The sequence below is a fragment of the Heterodontus francisci genome, chromosome 1 (genome assembly GCF_036365525.1).
Source record: "Heterodontus francisci isolate sHetFra1 chromosome 1, sHetFra1.hap1, whole genome shotgun sequence".
NCBI classification, from domain to species: Eukaryota; Metazoa; Chordata; class Chondrichthyes; order Heterodontiformes; family Heterodontidae; genus Heterodontus; species Heterodontus francisci.
This window is the reverse complement of record NC_090371.1, coordinates 36,685,683-36,709,983: the sequence shown is the minus strand read 5'-3', so window position 1 is coordinate 36,709,983 and position 24,301 is coordinate 36,685,683. Positions and strand designations below refer to the sequence as shown.

General features: G+C 42.4%; 2 protein-coding genes across 4 annotated transcripts in view; one reads left to right on the top strand and one right to left on the bottom strand.

Annotated features, from left to right (window-relative positions):
* LOC137368893 (lysine-specific demethylase 3A-like) overlaps positions 1–5,369 on the top strand; it is an 83,865-nt gene extending 78,496 nt beyond the window's left edge. The window contains exons 23-25 of one of the 2 annotated variants that reach the window (XM_068029146.1): positions 1,637–1,813; positions 3,089–3,223; positions 4,306–5,369. In XM_068029146.1, coding sequence (XP_067885247.1) covers positions 1,637–1,813; positions 3,089–3,223; positions 4,306–4,386 — 393 coding nt within the window. In that variant the 3' untranslated portion in view covers positions 4,387–5,369. Of the gene's footprint in view, positions 1–1,636; positions 1,814–3,088; positions 3,224–3,273; positions 4,286–4,305 lie in introns of those variants that run through there. The other variant, XM_068029156.1, reaches the window with a different exon arrangement.
* Positions 5,370–21,396: 16,027 nt separating this feature from the next.
* rnf103 (ring finger protein 103) overlaps positions 21,397–24,301 on the bottom strand; it is a 109,006-nt gene continuing 106,101 nt past the window's right edge. For both annotated transcript variants that reach the window (XM_068029134.1, XM_068029124.1), the window contains one exon: positions 21,397–23,613. In XM_068029134.1, the coding sequence (XP_067885235.1) occupies positions 23,471–23,613 (143 nt within the window). In that variant the 3' untranslated portion in view covers positions 21,397–23,470. The remainder of the gene's footprint in view (positions 23,614–24,301) is intronic.

Here is a 24,301-nt window from a genome sequence, read left to right as displayed (position 1 = left end):
AATTTTAGTCCTTACGGTCTTGCCCCACTCTGTTGACAGCCTTCTCTAGTTCCCTGCTCTAATTTTCTGATTCTTAACCCGATTCATACTTTACTGTTTCTGCTCCACCATTGGTGGCAGTCTTCAAATCCCAGGATCCTGAAGTTCCTTCCCAAGTCCTTGACACATCTTACTTTCAAAAGCCTCCTTTAAACCTACCTCTTCAAATGTATCTTTCTTCACCTCCTCCCAAGCTCCTGCTCTGTGTCCAGTTGTCTTTATAAAGTGCCTTAAGTGGTTTTGTTGCTTTAAAAGGACCATGCAAGATGGTGTTGGTTGTTCATTCTTGTTTTTTTCCCCCCAACATCAGTTTCAGATCCTATTTGAACTGTCTCCCGAATAATTCAATTGTCTCTTAGTTGGTCAAAATATGAACAAACCGCTTTGAACAGTTCTGAATGGTAAAAGAGCATTATACCACAGTAGTTCCATAAATAATGTCCTACACTTGTGCGTGTGTCTGTGTTTTTTAAAATCAGATCAAGATGTGGCAGTTTGGATAAAAAGGAGAGAGAAATAGCGTGCAAGATTGTTTAGATGTGTTTCAGTAAATAACATGTTTTTGTTGTAAGCTTTATTAAATGGTACAAAGGTTTGGGGAATTACTCGGTTTCACCAGCTCTCCCCCCCCCCCCCCCCCCCCCCGATCGTTTTTGTACGACTTCCCCCTTCCCATGTACGCAGAATATAGAAAGGGGATAAGGTCCTGTGCCACTTTTAACCCATCTCCTAACTACTGCTTGCTTGCTCCGTTCAATTTTCTCCAGTGGTGAAGCTTGGGACACTGCTACATTGGAGATCCCATGTAAATGGGAATTGATGCTGCCACTGGCTGTATGTTTACTAACATCAACTAATACTTCACCTGGCACCTCTGAAACTTCAGTTAAAGGTTGATTGAATTCATGCCCAGTCCTCTGGTGCTTGCATTCAGATACAAGTTACTAAGTGTTCTGTAGCTGGTTTGTGTTTGGATTGTTCACCAAATTTCTTCTCGTAAGCTTGTTTTGCAAAGAACATAGGGTCATAGTTGTAAGTCCAAATCCTGGAACTCCCTTCTTAACAGCACTATGGGTGTACCCACACCAGATGGACTGCAGTGGCTCAAGAAGGCAGCTCACCACCACCTTCTCCAGGGCAATTGGGTATGGGCAATAAATGCTGGCCTAACCAGCAATGCCCACATCCCATGAATGAATAAAAATAAGTTGGGTTATTTTGGCCGTTGCTTGGGTTTTCCCTGTAATTCCATGGTTATTCTCTTGTTTGCACTTAAAATCAGTCTCTGGGATTTGGGTGTCACTGGCAAGGCTCCAACCCAGCTCTGATTACCCTACTGAGTCGCTTGCTCAGCCACTTTAGAGGGTAGTTAAGAATCAGCCACATAATGATGAGGCAGATATCTTGGATTAAAGAGAATAAATGAATTAGATTTAAAATATTGAATGGGTAAACTGATTACCCTTCACTAGATCTCTACCTGCTGATTGGAACTGATCGGAGGATTCTTTGCGCCAGCGAATTTAACAAATAAGTGGAGTTGTAAGTAATCCAAGATGACAACTAGATACAAACAAACCACTGTCCAATATTTCAGGTGGCAGAAGAACAAGATCAAGAAAACCCTCCAGACCATGATCCCATTCACGACCAAAGCTGGTACCTGGACAGGACTCTACGTAAGAGACTTTATCAGGAATATGGTGTCCAGGGCTGGGCTATTGTGCAGTATCTTGGTGATGTGGTGTTTATCCCAGCCGGAGCTCCACACCAGGTTAGTGCTCAGTTCACTTTGTCTGCAGTTAAACACATTTTTCTCTTGCTGTCACTCTCAATGTCTCTTTTCACTGATGCACTTTATAAAACCATGTTTACTATTATCCTGTATCGATCAATAGCACCAGGTATTCTCCATTGTCTGACCAATAGGTTGAACCAGAGGTCTTTTGCTACGTATCCAAGAGGGACCTGTGCTAACTGATTTACCTACTTCTCCTTCCTCCCTTCACTAGCAAAAGTGTGACCTCTAGTTAAAGTGCATCCATAGCAGCATGGTAGATGTGTATGCAAATGTTAGATGAACTGACAGAATGGTTAAGTTTAAGGAAGGTATAGATACAGGAAATGTGTGCTGACACTAGCTTTGGAAGTTAAAGTAATTGGGGGGGATGGGTGGGTGGGGCCTGTGCCTGCCAAGTGTCCAGCCCCCTCATATTCAGATGGGAGGGTCACCTGGAGAGTGTGTGTTCTTTGACTAGAGCGGTCTGTCTACCGCACAGGACAGTCATCCAGAGAGTGCTGTAAATGGTATGGGCACCTGTCCCCTTAATATAAATGACCCTGTACCTGGGATTTAGGATGGGTGTTTAGACAGAGCAGCAGTTGCAAGTCCTGAACTACTGCACTACCATGGCAGAGTGGACTCTGGAAATTTCTGGCTTGGTGTTTAAACATACAGTCTTCGTCTTGGTACTTCAAAAAAAAAATCCCTTCATCCCAACCTGCATTGACTGGTTTAGTAATATGTTGATTTTAAAATTAGGATATTGTAGAAGACCAGGACTGAGAAATTGCAAACAACTAATGTATACCATTTTCTAGTCCTTCCACCAAAGCTACAGAATTCTAGCCATTAGATTGATTGATGACCGGTTGTATTTATACCTATTCTCTGTTTTCTTTGAAAGGTTTTTTTAAAATTGGAGACTGAATTTAGAAAAATAAATTGCTGACTATGTCATTAAGCAAATAGCTGCCTGGTGGCTCTGTTAGCAAGTGGTACAGCCCAGTGTGGTGTACAGCCCCAGGCAGAGCATAAAAGTCTCTGTCTGTGTTGTTTGGTAGAGAAACAGCTGTAGCTGGCCTCAACATGTGAGCTACTGGAAGGTAATGTTGCACATTAAACGAAAACATAATAACGGAAGCCACTGCCTTCAGGAGGACAGGGAGGGAAGAGACTGGCAGCTGAAATCCCACCCTGCCACTGGAGTTTTATTCATATACTTTTTTTTAAAAGTTAATTCCATAAATATTCTGTTGCTTGCTATAGGTTCACAACTTGTACAGTTGTATCAAAGTGGCAGAGGATTTTGTTTCTACTGAGCATGTCAAACACTGCTTCCGGCTTACGCAGGAATTTCGACACCTGTCTAACACACATACCAACCATGAAGATAAACTACAGGTATCTGGAAAAATCAGTCCCTGTTAATGGTGATGTCATTTTGTTTACAGGTCGATGCCCAGCAGGAAGCCACTGCTATTTAGTTTCTGGAATGCAAGTGAAGGACATTCAAAATTAAATACATTGCATTTACAGCTTAACGTATGTCTGGAATACTCCTTCAAAACATTGCATGTGGGAAAAGGGAGAACCACAAGGACTTGAGTACGACAGGGGAGAGGAAAATAAGTTAAACTAACTGAAAACTGCTACAAATCATCTCACTGGCGGTTCATCAAATTTGGTTTGAGCTCTAAAGCAGCATTTTGTCTTCTGAGAGAGAGAGAAAATGAACAGAGTGTGTGCTGCCTTATCTATCAGCATAACCAGCACAATACAATCAAATCTGAGAGCCATTTCATTGCCCCATGTGGCTACAAGAGAAGAGCAAGCAATGAGGATAGACTAAGACCTGAGCACTGAACATGCAGATGTTGTAACTTCACCTTGAAAGGTCACTGACCTGAAACGTTAACTCTGCTTCTCTCTCCACAGATGCTGCCAGACCTGCTGGGTATTTCCAGCATTTCTTGTTTTTATTTCCGATTTCCAGCCTCTGCAGTATTTTGCTTTTATTATAATTAAAACATACATTATCTGGTCTTTTATTGCTTGTTTGCAGGACCTTGCTCACTGGCATGCTTCCCTGCACTTCAAAAGTACTTTTTTGGTTGTAAGGTATTGTTAAATAAAATGCAAGCTTGTTCTTTATTAACTTTTACCTGTTGAGAGCCAAGCATAATCTTGAGTTGCGATGCTGGTCAAAGAAATTTTGTAATTTGGATTCTCTCTTTCTCTCCTCCCCCAACCCTGACACACGCATGTGCACACACAGCTTCCTTCCAACAGATTAACCAGTTGTAGCCTGCAGTATGATTTTTTGTAGGATGTTTATTCCATCTATTTGAACAAATTTTAGGGTTTGACTCAAACCTGGCTAATGGAGTCACAAGTTAACAATTTGTGTCTTTTGAATAGTGGAATATTTAGTAGCCATATCTAGTAAGAATTCCTTGATATATTTGTGTTTTTATTTTGTGTAGGTGAAGAATATTATCTACCATGCAGTGAAGGATGCTGTTGGGATGTTAAAAGCTCACGAGTCCAGCCTTCTCAAGACTTAGGTCTGAAGCACCAATTGAAAGCTGACTTTTCCTGATAAATCTGCACTGTTAGCAGCAACTTGCAAAAAAAGTGACTTGTTCAAGAAGGAGATCTGACATCTTTGCATTAAACAGGCCGAACACAAGGACACAAGAACTAGGAGCAGGAGTAGGCCATTCGACAAGATAATGACTGATCTGATTGTAGGTTTGACTGCACTTTCCTGTCTGTCCCCCATAACCCTTGACTCACTTGTCGATCAAAAATCTATCTAACTCAGCCTTGACCCAGCCTCCACTGCTCTCTGGGGAATAGAATTCCACAGACTAATGACCCTGAGAAAAAGTTTCTCCTCATCTCAGTCTTAAACGGGCGACCCCTTATTTTTAAACTGTGCCCCCTAGTTCGAGTCCCCCACAAGGGGAAAAAATCCTCTCAGTATGCACCCTATCAGGTCCCCTCAGGATCCTATGTTTCAATAAGATCACCCCTCATTCTTCTAAACTCCAATGGGTATGGGCCCAACTTACTCAACCTTTCCTCATAAGATAACCCCTTCATCCCATGAATCAGTCGAGTGAACCTTTTCTGAACTGTTTGTAACGCAGTTATATCCTTTCTTAAGTCTTTTGGGCCTCCTTATCTCGAGAGACAATGGATACGCGCCTGGAGGTGGTCAGTGGTTTGTGAAGCAGCGCCTGGAGTGGCTATAAAGGCCAATTCTGGAGTGACAGGCTCTTCCACAGGTGCTGCAGAGAAATTTGTTTGTTGGGGCTGTTGCGCAGTTGGCTCTCCCCTTGCGCCTCTGTCTTTTTTCCTGCCAACTACTAAGTCTCTTCGACTCGCCACAATTTAGCCCTGTCTTTATGGCTGCCCGCCAGCTCTGGCGAATGCTGGCAACTGACTCCCACGACTTATGATCAATGTCACACGATTTCATGTCGCGTTTGCAGACGTCTTTATAACGGAGACATGGACGGCCGGTGGGTCTGATACCAGTGGCGAGCTCGCTGTACAATGTGTCTTTGGGGATCCTGCCATCTTCCATGCGGCTCACATGGCCAAGCCATCTCAAGCGCCGCTGACTCAGTAGTGTGTATAAGCTGGGGATGTTGGCCGCTTCAAGGACTTCTGTGTTGGAGATATAGTCCTGCCACCTGATGCCAAGTATTCTCCGAAGGCAGCGAAGATGGAATGAATTGAGACGTCGCTCTTGGCTGGCATACGTTGTCCAGGCCTCGCTGCCGTAGAGCAAGGTACTGAGGACACAGGCCTGATACACTCAGACTTTTGTGTTCCGTGTCAGTGCGCCATTTTCCCACACTCTCTTGGCCAGTCTGAACATAGCAGTGGAAGCCTTACCCATGCGCTTGTTGATTTCTGCATCTAGAGACAGGTTACTGGTGATAGTTGAGCCTAGGTAGGTGAACTCTTGAACCACTTCCAGAACGTGGTCGCCAATATTGATGGATGGAGCATTTCTGACATCCTGCCCCATGATGTTTCTTAAGTAAAGAGACCAAAACTGTACACAGTATTCCAGATGCAATCAAACAAAGGCCATGTACAGCTCCAGCAACACTTCCCTACATTTATATTCCATTCCCTTTCCTAATCACTTCCTGTACCTGCGTACTAACTTTTTTCATGATTCCTGTACCAGGACATCCAGATCTCACTGTACCGCAGAGTTCTGCAGTGTGTCTCCATTTAAATAATATACTGCTTTTTTTTTATTCTTCCTGCCGAAGTGGATCAACTCACACTTTCCCACATTATACTCCATTTGCCAAATTTTTGCCCACGCACCTAACCAGTCTAATTCCATTTGTAGACTTTTTTTATGTCCTCTTAATAGTTTACTGTCCTGCCTATCTGTGGTGTCAGCAAATATAGCAACCATAGATTCGGTACCTTCATCCAATTCAATGATATAGATTGTAAATAGTTGGGGCCCCAGTACTGATTCCTGTGGCATTCCACTCATTATATCTTGTCAACCAGAAAATGCCCCATTTATCCCTACTCTCTGCTTACTGTTTGTTAACCAATCCTCTGTACGTGTTAATATGTTACCACTACACCATGAGCTCTTATTTTATGTGGTAATCTTTGATGTGGTACCTTGTCAAATGCCTTTTGGAAATCCAAGTACACCACATCTACAGGCTCCCCTTTATCCTCCTTGATTGTTACTACTTCAAAGAATTCTAATTAGTCGAACATGATTTCCTGCTAGTGGATGGGATGGGGAAAAAAGCATAATTTTGTAAAACCGGAGGAGTAAAGATAGTCTGTGCAATTCTACATTGTATTTGTAACAAGCAAATTTTATTTCCCTCTCTATCTCCCTATTTCTTATGTGGTTAAACGATACCAAATATTAGTTGCATTCTGCCCCACCATACCCTCCATTTATTATCGTTCCCAAAGAGAGATCCTGTACTGAGATCAAGCTGCCTTGAGAAATGCTTCGGATTCAAAACTTCTCTGGGGTTTCCGCAGAAGTTGGAGCAGGCAATGGGGAGAATTCCACAGAAAGTCTAGCCATTAAAGTTAGTCAAGGATGCCATTGCCAATAACCTGGTGTAATAGATAGCATCCTATTTATTTATGTATCCTTTTGATAGACAAATTTCTATTTTCTAGTATTGTCACTGCTAAAACTAACTGAATCCTGCCTGAAATCCGAGGGGGTATATCCCCACTGCTGCTTCAGTCACAGGTGGATGCTGCTCATTTACCCGGTTAACAGATGATGCACAGTTTTCAACACAGGAATTTAGTTACTGCATTCGGATATCCCCACACACTGGATTCTGAATAGAAGATACCATATTTATTACTTTATATATCTCTACTTACAGTTTTATTTATCTCATTCTTTTTGAATATACTTTGGATGAGGGCCCTTTGCTGGTTAAATATAGCTAAACCAGTTAGAAAGGCAGATGGATGCAGCCATCCAAGAATGAAAGATGTGAAGAATTGAAACTGTTAAATTTAATCTTGGGTTGTGCGGTGAGGAACATTCCATACAGTGCTGATTAAATATTTTGCATCAATGAGGCAGATAAAATTATCTATCCTGACTTGTGGGGATGTCTTCTCATGTCTTAATGCATTTGCAAAGCCTACGACTGCCAAATTTTGACTGCTAGTTGTTTTTCTTCTTGTTGCCAAACTATTTGAAGCTGATTAAGAAATAAACTAGTCTGCATAGATGGGTATTCTAAATGGAAATAGCATTTTCTGCAATGTCCTCAAAATGAGTAGTTTCTGCTGGTGAGAGTAATTTTCAGCAACAATGTCAGGTATTAAACTGTATAAGCAAATTACATTATTGGAGAAACCAACATTATACAAAGTTCTGTTTTTTAACTTAACCGCACAGTAAATCATGGGTCCAAACTAATTGCCAGTTTGAGCTATGTTTGGTCCTAACTGGTTGACTACTTGACGACTTTCATCCACATTATTTTTTTAAATATGCTTGTTGCTGAAAAGTTGAACTTGAAAACCACTTTTTTTCAGTCTTGTGTACAGCCCATGTACCAATAAACAAAAGTCTTGTTTCTTTGAACATAATTGTAGCTGTAAAAATTTGAAGGGGGTTTTATCTGAGCTGCTTTTTTAATATTAAAGACTTTCAGGAGGTAAAAGAAAATGCCACGCATTGAATTTCAAGAACTCAGGACCTACACTTGAATGTTTAATGTATTAGTTTTGTTTGCTTTGTACTTTTGTATTTTTCTTTTGTTTGATTGTGGTTTAAATACAGAGTGTAATTGAAAGTTGAAGTCTGGAAAATGAAAAGTTAATCAGTAGAATTGTTTAAAGATTGTGTCTAATGATACTTGTACACCAGAAAATGTGATTTTTTTTTTTTTACACAATATATCAACATGCTCTTAAAAATTGAGGTTGTGTTGGTTTCCAATAGCAAAATTGGCTTTAATGTTCCCATTAAGATCCTAGTTTTTTGATCCCATTTTGGATATGTCTCCGTTTCCACGTATGAAGCCTGATTAATAAGGAAGTAGTTGGATTAGAAGATTCTTTCCACTGGATGCTGCATACTTGCAATGCAGTGGGAGGGCTTGATGAAGTTTCCATGTGAATCTGATGTAGCTTAAAACTGTGCGTTCCAATATTGATGGGGTGATTTTGATGGTTCAAAAGCAAGGCAGATGTGGAAGCACCAATAAACAAATGGTGCTGTAACTGAGTGGATAAACTGTGGAAGATTGCATTCAATATGGAGAAATGAATCTGAGAAAGACAAATCAGACTATTTTCTCAATGGTGAGAGACTAGAAACTGGTGGAACAAAGGGCTTTGGATGTCCATGTGCACAAATCACTAAAAACTAATTCACAGGTACAAAAAGTAATCAAAGGTTAATGGAATGTTGGATCTTTATCCCAAGGGGCTGGAAGTTGAATTTCAGCTGTACAGAGCCTGGGTTAGACCACAGCTGGAGTACTGTATACCATTAAAAAAAAACTTTTCTCCTGGTTGGCCTGCCATCGATATCCTTTCCCACATCTGCACTCCACACTCATCCCCTCAAAGAGCAATATAAACTTCCTGTGGTGCCCAGCCTGAATACATCGCTCACCCTGTCCTCACTGCTCTACTTTGACTCCCTCCTCCTCCCCCGCAAACCTCATATTTGTATTTACTTTGTGTCTCGATGAGCTGAATGGCTGTCTTCTGTGTCGTAAATACCCGGCCGTCGCTGGCAATGGAGAGCCCGCGGGGGCTACGCTGCGACGGGTAGGAGGGCCGCTGCGGTGAGCAAGGAAGCCCAGGGCGCAGGCCCGGGTGGAGCCGCCGCAGGTGCAGATCTTGGTGGTGGCAAATATTCAAACGATCTGACATCTCTAAGTGACCACACGCCTCCCCATTTCTGTAACCTTCATCAGCCTAATTTCCTCCCCCTGTGCCCCCAAAGATATTGTTCCTCTGATTCTAGACTTTTGTGCCTCCTTTCCCTTTCACCCACCTACGCTTGGGCCTGTGCTCTGGAATTTATTCCCTTACCCCTTCCTGTAAGATCCTGCCTAAAAACCCACTTTCACCAAGCTTATGTTCGGCCCTCCACATATCTCATCCTTTGACTCCGTCTATAATTTCTTGTTGCACTTCTGTGAAACACTTAGTATTTTTTTTCCTATGTTGCTGATGCACATTGTGGACAATCCAGACTTGTTCTATCCCAAATGTTGAATGTCTGGGCCCTTGTCTGAGATGATTTGATAAAGAAATATGTGCACCTTTGCTGTGAATTTGTTTGTCTTAAATATAGAGACCATGCTAGCCCATACAACAGCGATAATTTATTTGTTTAAATGGTATTCAATCCATTAGACACTTGATGTGACCCAGACGTTCAACTGGAAACTGTCAAACTGAATATCTGCCAATTAGTTTGAACCCAAGAACAGAGGGAGTTACTGGAGTTATTCGATTGCATGATTAATTGCTAATTAATAAAAACACAATGTTGGATCAAGGCAGCAGGTTTGTGGAGAGAAAAACAGTTAATGTTTCAGGTTCGTGGCCCTTCGAGCTGGAAAGTTGTTAGAGATGCATCAGTTTTTAAGCAAGTCCAGAGGCAGTGAAACCGGGGGAAGAAAGAACAAAAAGAAAAGTCTGTGATAGGGTGGAAGGCTGACAAAAGTGAGAGCAATCTTTGGCAACTTTACAACCTTCTGGGCTTGACATTGAGTTCAACAATTTCTAACTACAACCACTGCTCTCATTTTTTTGGTGGAGGCAAAAGCTGGTAATGATTCTGCTGTTGACATTTCTAGCTCCTCAAACCTATTAACTCCTTTTTGCCATGTCAGTCGTATGGTATCTTCTTGCTGAAGCTGAGTTTAATCATCAAGTTGTCAGTGGTTGAGTTCAGCACAAGCTTTTTATACATAATATATATGACAATTGCATACCAGAATTTTGAACATGCAGTTTCACCAATGTCCTTGGTATCTCAGTGGATGTATTACATCAGCAATGTCCTTGTTTTACAGACACACAGATTTCAGTGTGGGAATTTGACCTTTCACCATAAAGTGCTTTGAGAGGTTAGAGCTCTGCATCCTTGTAAGCACTTGTCCTTTTTGCCCTATACCCTAGATTTTACACCTGTGCTTTAGTTGCAAATTTTTACGTGGCACAAGTTTATAGGAAGGTACAGGACCAGTAAAGAGTCAGTCCATCTAACTAGTGCTAGATTTTAAAAACCTACACAGCTTCCTTAATTGACGTACTGTATTCAGTTTGGGCACTGCAGGAAGGTTATATTGGCATTTGAGGTGATGAGTATGCAGTGCATTTTCAGCGGAATATTAACCAGGGCTAAAAGGGTTAAATTAAGAGGATGGGTTGCATGATCTAAACTGGTATCTAGTGATTTTTAAGGGGTGATCTGATTGAGATGGTAAAGGTTAAACGATTTCGTGGGGTAGGTGGAAACTACTCCCTATAGTGGGGTAGTCCAGAAGAAGGGGCGACACAGTGGCGCAGTGGTTAGCACCGCAGCCTCACAGCTCCAGTGACCCGGGTTCAGTTCTGGGTACTGCCTGTGTGGAGTTTGCAAGTTCTCCCTGTGTTTGCGTGGGTTTTCTCCGGGTGCTCCGGTTTCCTCCCACAAGTCAAAAGACTTGCAGGTTGATAGGTAAATTGGCCATTATAAATTGCCCCTAGTATAGGTAGGTGATAGGCAAATATATAGGGACAGGTGGGGATGTGGTAGGAATATGGGATTAGTGTAGGATTAGTATAAATGGGTGGTTGATGGTCGGCACAGACTCGGTGGGCTGAAGGGCCTGTTTTAGTGCTGTATCTCTAAACTAAAACTAAGGGACATAACCTTAAAATTAGAGCTAGTGTCATGTAGGCCCCTTGCCAAGAATGAAGCGTATTAATTTTGTCATATGAACATTAATTTTAAACTTGCTAGGAAGAAGAGAAGGCCAGGCACTTAGCTGAAAAACATTTGCATACTAACAGACAGTGCTTGTGGAGACAACAAGACCATTCCCTGACTCAACCCATAATGTATTTTGATCACCGGACATTGAAAGTGTAAGGAAGAGCATTCCAAAGACTGCTAAAATTATATAATTTACAAAATCCAGGACTGGTTAAATGAGCTGGTCACATGACTAACTGGCTAGTCCAGGGTTTTTGAACTCGGAAAGGCTGTTGGCTCCTGGAGTGAGAAGACCTCCTGTCCGCTCCTATCTCTTTCTCACAAGTCTCTGGACTCACTGAGGACACATGAACTTTGAGACAAAAGTCTCCTACATTGAACAAGGTTTAAGAAGAATAATGGGCCCGAATGAAAAGCAAGACCTACCTACAATCAAGGGCTTTACAGTAAGCTCGAAGAACAGTAGCCAAAACGATCTTCAGATATTGCCTCAAACCTTTCCACTTCATTTCTTCTGCTCTTTTCTGTCTCTATATCTGCATGTGTGTATCGCGTATGCATGCTAGCATAGGCATGACGCGTATCCATAGGCGTTAATTGAATTAGAGTTTAAGGTTAATAAAGTTCAACCTTTTTTTCTTTAATCCTAAGAAAACCTCTGGCTAGTTTCTTTGCCTTATAATTGGAAGTTAGTGAACAAGGATTCACTAAGGGAGAGCTAAAAAAAAAACTTTAAAATTAAACTCTGTTACAGTAAGATCAGGTGAAGGCTGAGAGGGAATCCTAGACCCCTTTTTCACCTGGTTGCAACAGCTAGGCTGTTCAAGGATATCAGGCAGCACTTCAAAAGGTAGTGGAAATCTGGAACACTACCTTTCAGAATGCTGTTAAGGCTAGGCCAATTGAAAAATTCAAAACAGATTGTTGAGCAAGAGTATTGAGGGATATGGAACGAAGGTGGGTAAATGGAGTTGAGTTACAGATGATATGTAATCTAAGTGAATCTTGGAACAGGCTTGAGTGGCTGAATGGCCTACTTGTGTCCACTGAATTCCTTTTATCTACAGGCTTGGATACCCTCTGAAAGTGTGATCTTCACATTGCCCCATTGCTTACATACTCTTAGGTCTTTCACAATAAACTTGAAACCAAATAGTTTGTAATATTTTACTTAGAAGCCAGTGAGATAGACATTTTCAAGTTCCAAAACAGTCTTTCCGCTCTTCTAATAATCAGTGTTATATTCCCTTCTTCCTTATTCTTCATAACTTCTCCTAATGATTCCTGGTAAAAATGTGATCAATTTAATTTGCCATCTCCTTAACTTCTTATGTATGTATTATGGCCTTTGGAACTTATCTTCAACTGCTTTCAATATTCTGTTCAATGACATAGCAAGGGCAGGTATTGAGGTCCTTCAGTCATATTTTCAGGAGCTAGTCAAGAAGGCATACAGCATGCTTGCCTTCATCGGTCGGGGCATAGAGTATAAAAATTGGCAAGTCATGCTGCAGTTGTACAGAACTTTAGTTAGGCCACACTTAGAATATTGCGTGCAATTCTGGTCTCCACACTGCCGAAAAGACGTGGAGGCTTTGGAGAGGGTACAGAAGAAGTTTACCAGATGTTGCCTGGTCTGGAGGGCATTAGCTATGAGGAGAGGTTGGATAAACTTGGATTGTTTTCACTGGAATGACAGAGGTGGAGGGGCGACATGATCGAGGTTTACAAAGTTATGAGCGGCATGGACAGAGTGGATAGTCAGAAGCTTTTTCCCAGGGTGGAAGAGTCAGTTACTAGGGGACATAGGTTCAAGGTGCGAGGGGCAAAGTTTAGAGTGGATGAGCGAGGCAAGTTCTTTACACAGAGGGTGGTGAGTGCCTGGAACTTGCTGCCGGGGGAGGTGGCGGAAGCAGGTACGATAACGACGTTTAAGAGGCATCTTGACAAATACATGAATAGGATGGGAATAGAGGGATACGGTCCCCGGAAGTGCAGAAGGTGTTAGTTTAGGCAGGCATCATGATCGGCGCAGGCTTGGAGTGCCGAATGGTCTGTTCCTGTGCTGTACTGTTCTTTGTTCTAGGGAGTTGAACCTCGAAGGTGGTAATCTCTGGATTACTCCCAGTGCCATGCACTAGTGAGAGTAGAAATAGGAAGATAGGGAGGATCAATGCATAGCACAGGAGGAAGGGCTTCAGATTCTTGGGGTATTGGGACCAGTTCCAGGCCAGAAGGCACCTATTCAGAAGGGGCGGATTGCTCATAAACAGGACCGGGACTAATGTCACTAGTGTGGTTGGGAAGGGTTTAAATTGAATTGGTAGCACCAGCAGATAGAGGTGGAAAAGAGGAATAAGGTGCATAATGAGAGTTGGACAGTACTAGAGAAGGGAGTAGTTCCATATTAGATAGGAGCAGACTGAAAACTATGAGGAATGCAAAGACAGGGTCACAATGCATGTATGTAAATACACAGAATGTGGTGAATAATGTTGGTGAACTACAAGTGCAAATTGTATGGGAATATGTTGTGGCAATAATGGGAATATGGCTTAAAAATGCTAATTAGGTGCTTAATATACAAGGATATGAAGTGTTCAGAAAAGAGAGGGAAATAAAAAAGGGAGGCGGGGTGGTAGTACTAATTAGGGAAGATAATGTAGTGTTGCAAAGAGGGGATATTCTTGAGGGGCAAGGACAGAATCCATTTGGTTAGAGTTCAGAAGCAAAGCCGGTATGAACACATTACTCGGGGTATTCAATAGGCCTCCAAATAGTGAGAGAAAGGTAGAGGAGCAAATCTGCAGCAAAATTAGAGATGTGCAAGAACTATAGAGTGGTGATATAGGAGGACTTTAATTAACCAAATATCAATTGCGATGATAGAGGAAAGGGAAAGGAGGGGGAGAATTTTCTGACATGTTCAGGAGAACTTCGTTATCAGTATGTTCAACTAGAAAGGAGACATTGCTGGATCTGGTGCTGGCAAGTGAGGTGGACCAAGTGCCTGTGGGGGAGCACTTGGGTAAGACTGATTAGCGTATCATAAGGTTTAGACTCTTAATGCAGAAAAGCAAGAAACGACATAAGCTAGAGTCTAGATTGGAAGATGGTTAGTTTATGCGATGAGAAGGGATCCAGCCAGGATCAAATGGAACCAAAGACTGACAGGCAAAATTGTAACAGAACAATGGGTTATCTTTTTAAGTAAGAGATGCTTCAGGTACAGGCTAGGTACATTCCAACAAGGATGAAAGATAGGGGAACCAAAAACAGGGCTCCTTGGATGACGAGGGGAGGGGGTATGATGCATACCAGGTGAACTCTTTGAGTGACAACCAGGCCAAATACAATAAGTTGAGAGGGCAGGTGAAGAGGAAAGTAAGACTGGGAAAGAGAGAATATGAGAATAGAATGCCAATCAACATAAAATAATCTGGGAAAATAATCAACTGGTACTTAGAGAGGTTTGAGTTAATTAATTAAAGATAGCCAGCATGGATTAGTAAAAGGCAAATCATGCTTGACTAATTGAATTTTTTTGATGAAGTAACAGACGGTTGATGAAGGGAATGTAGTTGATGTTGTCTATGTGGATTATAGGAAAGTGTTTGATAAAGTACCACATACAAGGCTGGTTAGTAAAATTGAGGCTCATGGAACAGGAGGGTCAGTGTCTAATTGGTTAAAAAAAAAAGTGACAAGTACAGAAAACAGTGAGTTGTGGTAAATGGTTCTTTTTCAGACTGGAGGATGGTAGAGAGTGGTGTTCAAGGGTTAGTGCTGGGACAACTGCTTAATGACTTGGATCTTGGAATATAGAGTAGAATTAAAAAATTTGCTAATGACATCAAACTTGGAGGAGTGGCAGACAGTGAGGATGATATTAACCATCTGCAACACGACAGATAGGTTAGCAGAATGGGCAGACAAGTGGCAGATGGAATTTAATACTGCCAAGTGTGAAGTGATGTATTTTGGCAGAAGGGATAGGATGAGGGAATATAAATTTAATGACACAATTCCAAAGAGTGCAGAAAGAGAAGGAGCTAGGGGTGCATATGCATAGATCTTTGACGATGGCAGGAGATATTGAGAGTGGTTAGTAAAGCATATGGGCTCTTGGGCTTCATAAATAGACACATAAAAGTACAAAAGCAGGGAGGTTATGCTGAACCTTTATAAAACTCTGGTTAGACCCCAAGTGGAGTATTGTGTCTACTTCTGGTCACCACATCAGGAAGGATGTGAGGGTCCTTGAGAGGGTGCAGAGGAGACTTACCAGAATGGCTCCAGGGATGGGGGATTTTAGTTACAAGGTTAGATTGAAAAAGCTGGGGTTGTTCTCCTTGGAGTAAAGGAGATTTGATAATTTTTAAAAATTCATTCATAGCTGCCTTCTTGAACTGTTGTCCATTTGGGGTAGGTACACCTACAGTGCTGTTAGGAAGGGAGTTCCAAGATTTTTGACCCAGCGACAGTGAAGGAACGGCGATATAGTTCCAAGTCAGGATGGTGTGTGACTTGGAGGGGAACTTGCAGGTGGTGGTGTTCCCATGCATTTGCTGCCCTTGTCCTTCTAGTTGGTAGAGGTCGCTGGTTTGGAAGGTGCTGTCTAAGGAGCCTTGGTGCGTTGCTGCTGTGCATCTTGTAGATGGTACACACTGCTGCCACTGTGCGTTGGTGATGGAGGGAGTGTATGTTTGTAAATGGTGTGCCAATCAAGCAGGCTGCTTTGTCCTGGATGGTGTCAAGCTTCCTGAGTGATGTTGAGGTTAGGGACAGATGTTTCATTACTCTAGGTCAAGTCGGCATAAGGAGGGAGGAAGTGTTGGGTATTCTAAAAGGCATTAAGGTGGACAAGTCCCCAGGTCCGGATGGGATCTATCCCAGGTTACTGTGGGAAGCGAGAGGGGAAATAGCTGGGGCCTTAACAGATATCTTTGCAGCATCCTTAAACACGGGTGAGGTCCCGGAGGACTGGAGAATTGCTAATGTTGTCCCCTTGTTTAAGAAGGGTAGCAGGGAAAATCCAGGTAATTATAGACCAGTGAGTCTGACGTCAGTGGTAGGGAAGCTGCTGGAGAAGATACTGAGGGATAGGATCTATTCCCATTTGGAAGAAAATGGGCTTATCAGTGATAGGCAACATGGTTTTGTGCAGGGAAGGTCATGTCTTACCAACTTAATAGAATTCTTTGAGGAAGTGACAAAGTTGGTTGATGAGGGAAGGGCTGTAGATGTCATATACATGGACTTCAGTAAGGCGTTTGATAAGGTTCCCCATGGTAGGCTGATGGAGAAAGTGCAGTCGCATGGGGTCCAGGGTGTACTAGCTAGATGGATAAAGAACTGGCTGGGCAACAGGAGACAGAGAGTAGTAGTGGAAGGGTGTTTCTCAAAATGGAGACGTGTGACCAGTGGTGTTCCACAGGGATCCGTGCTGGGACCACTGTTGTTTGTGATATACATAAATGATTTGGAGGAAAGTATAGGTGGTCTGATTAGCAAGTTTGCAGACGACACTAAGATTGGTGGAGCAGCAGATAGTGAAGGGGACTGTCAGAGAATACAGCAGAATATAGATAGATTGGAGAGTTGGGCAGAGAAATGGCAGATGGAGTTCAATCAGGGCAAATGCGAGGTGATGCATTTTGGAAGATCCAATTCAAGAGTGAACTATACAGTAAGTGGAAAAGTCCTGGGGAAAATTGATGTACAGAGAGATTTGGGTGTTCAGGTCCATTAGAACGTTACAGCGCAGTACAGGCCCTTCGGCCCTCGATGTTGCGCCGACCTGTGAAACCATCTGACCTACACTATTCCATTTTCATCCATATGTCTATCCAATGACCACTTAAATGCCCTTAAAGTTGGCGAGTCTACTACTGTTGCAGGCAGGGCGTTCCACGCCCCTACTACTCTCTGAGTAAAGAAACTACCTCTGACATCTGTCCTATATCTATCACCCCTCAACTTAAAGCTATGTCCCCTCGTGTTTGCCATCACCATCCGAGGAAAAAGACACTCACTATCTAACCCTCTGATTATCTTATATGTCTCTATTAAGTCACCTCTCCTCCTCCTTCTCTCCAACGAAAACAACCTCAAGTCCCTCAGCCTTTCCTCGTAAGACCTTCCCTCCATACCAGGCAACATCCTAGTAAATCTCCTCTGCACCCTTTCCATAGCTTCCACATCCTTCCTATAATGCGGTGACCAGAACTGCACGCAATACTCCAGGTGCGGCCTCACCAGAGTTTTGTACAGCTGCAGCATGACCTCGTGGCTCCGAAACTCGATTGCCCTACTAATAAAAGCTAACACACCATATGCCTTCTTAACAGCCCTATTAACCTGGGTAGCAACTTTCAGGGATTTATGTACCTGGACACCAAGATCTCTCTGCTCATCTACACTACCAAGAATCTTCCCATTAGCCCAGTACTCTGCATTCCTGTTACTCCTTCCAAAGTGAATCACCTCACACTTTTCCGCATTAAACTCCATTTGCCATCTCTCAGCCCAGCTCTGCAGCCTATCTATGTCCCTCTGTACCCTACAACATCCTTCGGCACTATCCACAACTCCACCGACCTTCGTGTCATCCGCAAATTTACTAACCCCCCCCTTCTACACCCTCTTCCAGGTCATTTATAAAAATGACAAACAGCAGTGGCCCCAAAACAGATCCTTGCGGTACACCACTAGTAACCAACCTCCAGGATGAACATTTGCCATCAACCACCACCCTCTTTCTTCTTTCAGCTAGCCAATTTCTGATCCAAAGCTCTAAATCACCTTCAACCCCATACTTCCGTATTTTCTGCAATAGCCTACCATGGGGAACCTTATCAAACGCCTTACTGAAATCCATATGCACCACATCCACTGCTTTACCCTCATCCACCTGTTTGGTTACCTTCTCGAAAAACTCAATAAGGTTTGTGAGGCACGACCTACCCTTCACAAAACCGTGCTGACTGTCGCTAATGAACTTATTCTTTTCAAGATGATTATAAATCCTATCTCTTATAACCTTTTCCAACATTTTACCCACAACCAAAGTAAGGCTCACAGGTGGCAACCTTCCCTGAAGGTGGCAACGCAGGTCAATAGAGTGGTCAAGAAGGCATACGGCATGCTTTCCTTCATCAGACGGGGTATTGAGTGCAAGAGTTGGCAGGTCATGTTACAGTTGTATAGGACTTTGGTTCGGCCACATTTGGAATACTGCGTGCAGTTCTGGTCGCCACATTACCAAAATGATGTGGATGCTTTGGAGAGGGTGCAGAGGAGGTTCACCAGGATGTTGCCTGGTATGGAGGGCACTAGCTATGAAGAGAGGTTGGGAAGATTAGGATTATTTTCATTGGAAAGACGGAGGTTGAGGGGGGACCTGATTGAGGTGTACAAAATCATGAGAGGTATAGACAGGCTGGATAGCAAGAAGCTTTTTTTCAGAGTGGGGTATTCAATTGCTAGGGGTCATGAGTTCAAAGTGAGAGGGGAAAAGTTCTTTACGCAGAGGGTGGTGGATGCCTGGAACGCGTTGCCAGCGGAGGTGGTAGACGCGGGCACGATAGCGTCTTTTAAGATGTATCTAGACAGATACATGAATGGGCAGGAAGCAAGGAGATACAGACCCTCAGAAAATAGGCGACATGTTTAGATAGAGGATCTGGATCGGCGCAGGCTTGGAGGGCCGAAGGGCCTGTTCCTGTGCTGTAATTTTCTTTGTTCTTGTTGGAGCTGCACCCATCCAGGCAAGTGGAGAGTATTCCATCACACTCCTGACTTGTGCCTTGTCGATGGTGGACAGGCTTTGGGGAGTCAGGAGGTGAGTTACTCCCCGCAGGATCCCTCGCCTCTGACCTGCTCTTGTATCCACGGTATTTATATGGCTACTCCAGTTCAGATTACAAGATTATGACAAGCTAAGTTAAGCAAGGAAAAAATGTTCTCAATAACTGATGGAACAAGGACTAGGTGACACACATTGAAGGTTTTGGGCAAGAGATGCATGGGGAATGTGAGGAATTTTTTATACACAGCAAGTGGTCATGACCTGGCACTCACTGCCCACGAGGGTGGTGGAAGTGGAGACAATAATTTCAAAAGGAAATTGGATGGGTATTTGAAGGAAACAAACTTGCAGGGCTACAGGGATCAAGCGGGAGAGGAGGACTGATTTGATTGCTCGCTGGAGTGCCATGGCCTTGATGGGCCAAATGGCCTCCTTTGCTGTTGTAAATGACTGATGTACTTCCCCATAAATAATTACTGTATTAAAGTCTCTTAATTTCCTGGAAAATCAACACACAAAGAGCTGGCGGGCAGCCATAAAGGCAGGGCTAAAGTGTGGCAAGTTGAAGAGACTTAGCAGTTGGCAGGAAAAAAAAACAGAAGCGCAGGGGGAGAGCCAACTGCGAAACAGCCCTGACAACCAATTTTATCTGCAGCACCTGTGGAAGAGTCTGTCACTCTAGTATTGGCCTTTATAGCCACTCCAGGCGCTGCTCCACAAACCACCTGCAGGCAAGGAGGCCAAAGAAAAGAAGAACTTCCCCATAAATAATTATTACTGTATTAAAGTCTCCTAATTTCCTGGAAAATCAACACACAAATAAAAAAAAACTGGCAAAGTGTCAGAGAACATCAATTATTCAATATGCCACTACTTCCCTGATATCACATTCCTGCTAATAACTTTTAAAGAGCCTCATACTTCCTTGACATTCACAAACACCAAAAAAATACTTAATTTTTTTTCTTAATTTCTTGCTATCTTAATCAGCATTTGCTGTCACAGAAGACGAAAGTATCTTTTGCCCTGAATCCTGTCCATCAGGATCCAAGTAAAGATGTTAACCTCTGGAAACAGAAGCTTCTTGTATCTTTCACCCCTTTTGAACTATAATGCTGCAACTTAAATCATCCTTCATCATCATCTCGGCTGTAGCCTTCCCCCTCCCCATCCCCACCACCACCCCCACGCCTTTTCCGTTTATCTCTATCCCTTGTTGTTCTCCTCCATGTAGTTCCTAGAGATACATCATGTCTCCATCTTCTTCTTAGTCTCCTCCTTCTTTTTCCTGTTCTTGGTTGCCACTCCATCAGCCTTTTTTGTCCACCTGTTATCTTTCAGGTTAGCCCATTGTTCAGGATGCTGAGAACAGCATTTAGATCCCCTAGGTGAGTCTGCTAATGTCACAATATCATCAGAGGGGAAAAAAGAAATACCACAATTTTTCCAAAATACCTTGCCTGTCCCATGTGCTGCTCTCCAGCACATCAGTGATAAAAACATAGGTGACCCTCTATAGTTTTGCCTTGTTCAGTAACTGTCCCATCTACCTTTAGATACATCTTGGAGCTGGAGAAGACATTCTGGATAAGGCAAATATTCATTTCTATACCACATGTTTGGGGAGGGGGGGGGGGGGGGGGGGGGGGTGCGGGGAGTAGGGTAGGGGAAAGGCGGCAGAGAGAGTGGTGTAGTGGTAATGTCACTGGACTAGTAACCCAGAAACCCAGGCTACTGCTCTGGGGACATGGGTTCAAATCCCACCATGGCAGATGGTGAAATCTGAATTCAATTAATCTGGGAATTAAACAGCTAGTCTAATGGTGACTATGAAACCATTATCAATGCAGACGTGGGTTCAAATTGCACCACAGCAGCTGGTGGAATTTAAATACAATCAATTAAGAAAAATCTGGAATTGAAAACTAGTCTCATTAATGGTGCCATGAAACTATCAATTGTCGTAAAAACCCATCAGGTTCACTAATGTCCTTTAGGGAAGGAAATCTGCTGTCCTTACCTGGTCTGGCCTACGTGACTCCAGACCCACAGCAATGTGGTTGACTCTTAACTGCCCTCTGAAATGGTCTAGCAAGCCACTCAGTTGTCAAGGGCAATTAGGGATGGGCAATAAATGCTGGCCTAGCCAGCGACACCCACATCCCATAAATAAAAAACAAACATTCTGGCTTGTTCTTGAGGCAGCAGTGCAGAAGCTTTACGGAAGTGGTCAAAAGCACTAACAGTTTTCCGCAAGCATTATGACAATCCACAATCTTAATATGTATAAACCAAATCCTTTATTTAGTCACTTCCGAGGCTATGAATCTTTTACAACAGAAAATTTCAATAAGCTATGCAATTCCATTGAGTTACAAAACCATTTGGGCAGAGATGAACTGAATCACAGGCATGTTCCTCATTTCCTTTGCTTCCATCCTTAAATGTTTAAGTGGATCAGGATACTGCATAATTCAGACATTACTGACAGTGTGAAATTGCAATATAACCTTAACAAGTTGGTATAATGAACTCAACACTTTTAACATAATTTGCAACACCAACCAGAAGTGAGTCACTGCTGTCAATCCTGCTTTAATTACTTCAACATGAAGTAAGAATCAATTGACTAATTCTATCAAAAACAGGTTATGGTGCAGTTCCATTGAGGATACTTCTTTATAATATTCAGTTTACTGGGGACTGTATTAGCCAACAATGGAATCACTAATTAAAATATAGCATATGATCCAGAATAGATCTCAAGCCAAGTTCCTACCCGATTTTGAGAATCAGTGCTAATGTGAAGTGTCTCTACAATCAGATAAACCAAAGCCAAAAACCACAATCCATTTATAAATACGTATGAATGTAAAACAGCCAGTCAACAAATGGTTCTAAAAAAGTGGCGCTATTGGGTGGAAAGTGTGACTCTACAACTATTCCTACATTATAACAGTGACTACAAATAAAAAAGTACTAATTGAGAGGTCCTTAGGTCGTGAAAGGCTCGATATAAATCAGTGTTCTTATTTGCTTTCATTCCTCAAGTTGAACAAACCCATAGTTGCAATTGTATGTTGGTGTCTTGTGTTGGGGAGCTTAATTCCCTACAAGTATCTACAAAAGATACTCTCTGCAACCAATTTTCCCTTTAGCTGCGCAGTTGAGCAGCAACCCACAAGTTCTCACACACGTCAGCCCCTTTAAGTTACCATGCGTGTGCGGCCATGCAAAAAATTTGAAGAATCCGCGCACTTAAACAAATCACTGCATGTGACAAAAATAATTAGCGGATATGTTGTCTACAACTACTGGGGAGGGAACAAAACATTTGAAAATGCTAAATGACCAAGAATAGATGGTGTTGTTTTTAAAAGACAATGAGGTTAGTGTTACACTGGTAATGGCCCGTCTCCAAATTCAAATCAAACACAAAGCCACTACTATTTGGAATTGATTGACAACCTGAAGTCCAACAGTTTTAAAGGAAGTGCAGTGATCAAAGGCTAAGGCAAACAACTTTCAAAATCATTCTAAAACCTTGGGTGACCACACTCACGACATGACCGGGCTGCCATTAAAGCCAAGGATGGCAACAATGAATATTTGCTGCCCACAGTTTATAAACTGACATTGTTTAGATAAAAGTAAAACCCCTGTATGGATGACATCAACTACAGAATTCTTTTGTAACTCAAAAATACAATAATGCCCTAGTTCATTTATAGGACATTTTGAATACTTTCCTACAAGTAACCATTAATAGTAGGACATTTAAAATCGTTTATTACTGTAATTAAATAAGGCCACATAGACAGAATGTCTTGACATACTTTATCTGCGTAAAACAAAAGCTTGAAAGTATATATAGGTTCCATGGTTTGCTAAAGTTGCTGTCGAATGATAAAAGTATAAGATAAAAACATGCCTCAACCATATGCTCTTTACAAAGATTATTCAAGTACAGGTACAGGGACCCCAAACTTTATTACACGCCCAGGAAGTGCACTTTCCACTGTAATTAAGAAATTAACATTAAAGTGCTAAAATTATGTTGAATGATAAACTGATCTAAAGAATGTTGGCGAGGCAGCGCTGGTATAATGTAAAGGGAGGAATAACTTACACAAGTTCAATATTTGTTTTTCTTGGGGAACTTATTTTCCATCTGTACAAGTTTAACTGCACCTCCCTTTCACTAAGACAGGAAATGCTTACTTTGGTATTTGGAGAAAAAATGTTACACTGAACAGAAAGGAAGCAGGACACCAGTCAAGTGCAATAGAACAATGTCATAATGGAGTAAAATTGTGAAGTGGGAACTGTACAGCTGAGTTATTTACACAGATCAACTCCGAAGGGCAGCCAGCCGCGACTGCATCTCTTCAATATCTTCCTCTGCCTTGCCCTCATCAGATGCAGCTGCAGCCCCTTCAGGCTCTGGCTCTGGCAGAGCATCTGTGACTTTGCTGGGAGCTTTCCCAAGAGCACCTGCAAAAATAAATGCAACAGAAGGTGTCAAAAGTTCAAGTTCTGATGAAAGGTCATTGATTTGAAAAGTTAACTCAGTTTCTCTCTCCACAGATGCTGCCTGATCCGCTGAGTATTTCCAGCATTTTCTGTTTTTGTGTCAAAAGCAAATACTAACTTGTCACCACCACTTATTAAGAAATAGAAAGAGAGCAGGCACACTGATTCAAACTCATCCCTGTCTCCAATGCTGGTCTGATCGCATTTCTGCAATCCCAAAGACCCAACAATTCATAACGCATTGTCCAAGAGTTAACCAGTTATTCCCAGGATCAGCATCTGCTCAGTCCTAGATGCTGAATGTGAGCTCTCATGGATATTACTAAATTTCACAAATCTATATCCAGGTCTCCTAATGACAAACGGACTTCCCACTGATGGCAGCTCAGCAACCAGTTGACAATCATCGGACCCAAAGTGCTGGGTCACCATAAGGCAGCTCTACAGGTAATTCAGTCAGATTTTTAAACTACGATCCTCGATATATTAACTATTTGACAGACAGGAATATTTTACTTGAAAGTTCTCTCTGTGCATACCAACTTTTCTTGTAAAATCGCCTCTCTCCCATTAAATGACAATTTCTAGTCCATACTGTTGGTAATGAAGGGGTGCAGACTGTGGAAAATTGTTCTTTTCCAATTCTTGT